Source organism: Drosophila mauritiana, chromosome 3L (assembly GCF_004382145.1).
Source record: "Drosophila mauritiana strain mau12 chromosome 3L, ASM438214v1, whole genome shotgun sequence".
NCBI lineage: Eukaryota > Metazoa > Arthropoda > Insecta > Diptera > Drosophilidae > Drosophila > Drosophila mauritiana.
The window spans coordinates 5,940,639-5,945,709 of NC_046669.1; the positions used below are offsets into that span (position 1 = coordinate 5,940,639).

Genomic DNA, 5,071 nt, shown 5'->3' on the forward strand with positions numbered 1-5,071 from the left:
TATATATTGCCCGTACTCGTGGGTTTCATTGATTGCTACGGTTTTATGATTGCGTCGTGTTCGAACCTCTTTGCATAATCTGCGTGCTTTTGGTTTATTGGTTATAATAATTACGGATTGCTTGGTTAGTCGGATACATGGTACATATTCGTATATACATATGGCGAAGATAAGATTCTCACTCAGTGAGAAACTCCAAACTTGTAGATGACTTCGTGCTGGTAACTTTCGCCAGGTCGCAAAATGGTCGAGGGAAAGTTGCTGTGGTTCACGGAGTCGGGAAACTTCTGTGTCTCCAGGCAGAAGGCACCATGCTTGGCATAGGCAGCTCCATCCTTGCCGGGAATGGGCGATTCACCGCGTTCCACATCCGGCATAAAGTTGGAGGTGTAAAACTGCACTCCGGGCTGATTGCTGACCACCTCCAGCCAGCGTCCGCTGGGCGGATGAGTGGCTCTGGCCACCTTGGCCAATGGTTGCGGTGGACTGAAGGTTACACAGAAGTTGTCATCGTAGCCGCGAGCTGGTTGCAGCGCCTTGAGGCGTTCTCCCAAATTGCTGGACACACGTAAATCAAATCCTGTTCCCTCCACCGGTGTGATCCGCCCCGTGGGAATGGAAGATTGGTCCGTCTCAGTAATCCCATAAGCATTAATCTCGATGGTGTGCTCGTAGAGACCGTTGGCTCCAGATTTGTGGCCAGCTAGGTTGAAATAGGAGTGATTGGTGAGATTTACGGGAGTGGTTTTATCTGCTACTGCACTCATCTGGACATGGAGGCAGTTATCCTCGCTGAGAGTAAAGCTTGCCGTGGCTGTCACCTTGCCGGGATAGCCTTCGTGTCCATCCGGATTGGTGTGGGACAGAGTAACACCATCCCCACGTACTTCCACAACTTCCCAGTGAGCCTTATCGAAGCCCACAAAGCCGCCATGAAGTTGAAACTTGTTGTCCCGGTTCTTGGACACCTCCACCAGCTTTCCATCCAGATAAAAGCTGCCATTGGCAATCCGGTTGCAAACCCGCCCAATGGTTGCTCCAAAGTACGGATTCTTCTCGCTCTGATAGCCCGCCAAATCATCAAATCCGAGGGTCACGTCATCTATTTGACCGCTGGCATCGGGCGTCTTTATGCTGGTAATGGTGGCTCCACGGGTGATCAACTGCACGGACATTCCTGCTCCGTTTGTCAGGGTGAACCGCTTGATGGTGTCCTTTGACTTGGTGAACGGATTCACCGCTCCGTTGGCGAATACGTCCTCCGTGACGTTGACCATTTTGGATCCGGCTGCAGCTGTGGAATGATTGCGAGTGCCACTTGCACTGCGTTTTTATCTGACCCTCTCCAAGCCGTAGAGGTTAATCAGCACTCGATGTGCGTATGTGTTTGTTTTAATTATCGCAAAAAAAGCCGCAAACAAAATGTACACATGTACGTACATATGTAAACAGATCTTGTTATCACAAATTGGTGGGAAAGTCTGCGATAAGGGGGATAGACACCTTGTGGAGTCTTAAAATTGTGCAATGTTCGTATTCCAAGAAAATGCTCAAATTTAGCGGTAAATCAGAAAGTTCTTACTTTGATTTTCTTTTAATCACCGTAGTTGCAATTCAAATTTTAGAGTTGCCTTATCTATTTTAGACCAGCTGTTTTTTAAATGTGCGTAGTTAGTAAAAATTTGGAGGGGTTTGATTTCGTAGCTAAAAACTTGCGGGTACATATTTTGTTTTTAGCTTATAAAGCTTTTTAAATTAAAATTTTTTATTAACATACTATAAATAAAATATAAAAACTTTTTTGAAATATATTTTTAAACGTGCATATCTGCTACCCAGTGCTGGCAGTTGCAAAGATCTGGCAGCCCTGCTCTAGAAAATACCACATAGCAAATAGTCCACCTCTAAGCAACAGGTCGGTTGTTTATTGAATTCGTTTATTTAACTTTATGGTAGTTTGGCAAATAGAAAGCTAGCTAACTGGTGCAGTTACCCCTTTTTGTTAACAGAGGGCTCAGAGAAAACGGCAGATTGGATCCCCCTGCGTTCATCCCCACCCAGGCACCACTAATCCGACGAGTATAAATCAAAATGCAATTGACGTGGCAGAGAGATCAGATAAATCTACTGCTTCCGATTGCTCTGATTTGTTGTTGTCTCTTGATCGACGTAACCAGCGCTCAGGAGGCCCAACAACCATGGTACGAGAATCTGCCAGCGGTGGCCATGGACTACAAGGTGGGTGCTGGCTTTGACACTTCTCCAGAGCATCAAATTTCACCGGAACGTGGTTTCTCTTTTAGGTTCATATAGATGCTGGTAAGGAGGACTGCTACCATCAGTATGTTAAGGCAGGAGCCACCTTCTACGTGTCCTTCAGTGTAAGTAGATAGGATTTGGGATCTATAGCATGCTTCGGTTCCAATGGATGGGTTCCCCGTAGCCGAGTCTGTAATAGTCTAAAATAAATCAAATCGAATTCATTAATTCAGTTAATGAAGTAGGAAAGCTATCTGATTGTAATGTAGTTCATGAATTTGGTATAGCTGCATACAATGTTTTTAAGTATATTATTAATATATTACGTATCGTAACTTGAAAAGCTATAGTTGCGTATTGTACAAACAAATTAATCATATAATTATAATTTATAGGTGGTGCGCGGAGGCGATGGAATGGCTGGTTTCGCCGTTCGCAATCCTGCTGGTGAGGTGGTAAAGCCCTACCAGTGGCAGGCTACTGCGGATTACACGGATCAGGTATCACCCGGTGGCTACTACTCCGTCTGCATTGACAACCAGTTCTCCCGATTCGCTGGCAAGCTGGTTAACATCTATATCACGGTAGTGAAGTACGATGCCTGGGACAAGTACGCCAAGGAGATCGAACAGCTGCAGCTGAACATGCAAAACTTCACTGTAAGCCAAACTGGTTTTCAGACACACCCAAACATCCAACTACAAATATTCACATTGATCTATTTCTTTAGGCCACCGTTGGCACTGTGGAGCGCAACATCAACGATATGATGGGCTATCAAGCGCACAGTCGTCATCGCGAATCGCGTGATTATGCGTTGCTCCTGGACAACAATGCTTATATTCAAACCTTCTCGATTAGCCAAATTGTGGTCATATTGATCACGTGCTCTGTACAGGCGAGTATATTTATGTTTTTTGCTTTTCCTTTATTAATAACCTAATATTTGCAGGTCTTCTTTGTGCGCAAACTATTTGAAGTGAAATCGAGCTCCAAAAGCCGCATCTAAGGCGCAAAGATACTTTTCAAAGACTTCGCAACATGTTTCTAAAATTCCATCTGCATTTCCAAGACATTCATTCTACCTGCTGAACCCCTTTCGAGTTTTTATAACTTATTTTATCACTCGCTAACTGATCAAGCGCAACTGAGCAGACTTTTTTATAATTGGGACTACTTATGTCATACGAGTTATAGACAGCAAAACTTATTGTGATAAGTGTACATTTGTGTGTTTTGTTCAATTAAAAGATTGAAGATTTTTGTATTTGCTTTGTTTAAATTGGGAAAGAACTTGAAGGATTTATTCGAAAGCAATTTGGGTTTGTTGATTTACTAAAAGCTCTTAAAGCTTTAAAGTTAAGCTGCTTGGTAAGCTCACTTAACCGTTATATTTTCTTATCCTGGAAAAGATTTTTAACTTTTTAAAAATATTTAATTCGGGTCTTACGAAACCTGTTCTTTTTTTTACATGGGTGTAAGTAATTTTTAAATTACGATTTTGTTGCAAAGTCAGCTTTTCGTTGCTGAAAACCAATTTTAAATATTAAATACATGCTGTACATGAGCTCATTATTTTAAATTGAGAGCTGAAGACATTTCAAAGACATTCCACAACTTAAGCTGGCAAATTAATCACCGCCAATGCCGCTTATCGCAAATTATCCTGCCCCATCCATCGCAGGACCTTAAATCATGTCACCAGGTTCGCCGCTTATCTAGACGTCATTTAGCACATGTGTGTGTGCTCTGCAGCAGCTGGCATGTTAATTATATCCTTTTTGGCAGGCAGCAGGCGCATCTGGGTATCTTGGGGCGTCTTTTGTGGCCACTGCTGCTCGAAATTAAAATGTTATTATGCGAGGCTTATCTGCGGGCCTTAAAGTCACCGCAAAACTAAGGTCCTAATGGCCTCGCACACCAGCACACGCTCTTTAACTGTTTTAAACGCCATTGTTAAAATATTGCTCATACGCACTTCCGCCCAAAATGGGGTCTTCTCTCTTCGGCAGCACTAATGATGCCCCAAGAACGCGGAGCAAAGGACCCGGCGAAAGGCAGGAGCATCCACATCCACAGCCACATCCACATCCCCGATGGCACAGAGTTGGCTCCGCCCACCAGCAGCCGATGACAGCGGCAGATAACAGAGCAGCGGCAAAGTGGGCGGTGGATGGGGTTGTGGTGCGGAGAGCGCGCCTGCGCATTAGCCACCGCAGGAACGCAGGACGATGGGGTGACACATCCTCAGTGATAGCGCCCAGTTCCCCTGCCATACAGAGCCACCGCTTGTGGGAGGAGTGTGTCGCCATCTTTGAGCGTGGACTGGTGACTGGACGGGATGATCTGGCCGCCACATTAACTTGGAGTGCGCGCTACCAAGTGCAACACGTCGCGGACGACATAATAGCGGTACTTTGCGGTTTAGATTCGTCGGTCACACGTCGTCAATATTCCCGGGACAAGGACCAAACTAGCGAACATTTCTTGGTCAGCACAAGCGGCAAGCGAAGGCACAAAAACCACAAAAAACACAAAGTACACACACGGCACACACTTGTACACTTACACACGGCAAGCAGTGCGGAAAACTTGGACACATACGCCCAGCTTGTTGCTGGCTGTGGGCGTGGCAGCGCACAAAAAAGAATCAGACAAGGACACACACATGTGTCCTGCCAGTGTGTCGCGGAAATTTTTGTGCGGAAATTATAGAAATTTCGCTTTTTGATTTCATTTTCGTTCCGCTTTCGTTGGGAACCTCTCACCCCTCGCCACCCACCGCCCACCTTTTGTGCACCTGCACCTGTGC

At 45.2% G+C, this 5,071-nt stretch overlaps 2 protein-coding genes across 2 annotated transcripts; one reads left to right on the forward strand and one right to left on the reverse strand.

Moving 5' to 3' along the window:
* Positions 1-59: 59 nt before the first annotated feature.
* Positions 60-1,609, reverse strand: LOC117139507 (aldose 1-epimerase). Its single transcript, XM_033301863.1, has one exon. It carries the CDS (start codon positions 1,275-1,277, stop codon positions 183-185), a length of 1,095 nt encoding a protein of 364 aa, XP_033157754.1. The 5' UTR covers positions 1,278-1,609; the 3' UTR covers positions 60-182.
* A 251-nt stretch (positions 1,610-1,860) lies between these two features.
* On the forward strand, positions 1,861-3,526 carry LOC117141298 (transmembrane emp24 domain-containing protein B). The gene is made up of 6 exons (XM_033304676.1): positions 1,861-1,915; positions 2,010-2,238; positions 2,304-2,381; positions 2,655-2,918; positions 2,990-3,157; positions 3,212-3,526. The coding sequence occupies exons 2-6, from the start codon at positions 2,092-2,094 to the stop codon at positions 3,266-3,268; spliced, it is 714 nt and encodes a 237-aa protein (XP_033160567.1). The 5' UTR covers positions 1,861-1,915; positions 2,010-2,091; the 3' UTR covers positions 3,269-3,526.
* Positions 3,527-5,071: the final 1,545 nt, after the last annotated feature.

What these genes read in the sequence shown, in the direction of transcription:
- LOC117139507 (XM_033301863.1), bottom strand. Translation starts at nt 1,277, where the DNA reads ATGGTCAACGTCACGGAGGACGTATTCGCCAACGGAGCGGTGAATCCG.
- LOC117141298 (XM_033304676.1), top strand. Translation starts at nt 2,092, where the DNA reads ATGCAATTGACGTGGCAGAGAGATCAGATAAATCTACTGCTTCCGATT. An exon ending in CGGTGGCCATGGACTACAAG is followed by an intron (nt 2,239 to 2,303) that starts GTGGGTGCTGGC and finishes TTTCTCTTTTAG; the next exon opens with GTTCATATAGATGCTGGTAA. An exon ending in CCTTCTACGTGTCCTTCAGT is followed by an intron (nt 2,382 to 2,654) that starts GTAAGTAGATAG and finishes TATAATTTATAG; the next exon opens with GTGGTGCGCGGAGGCGATGG.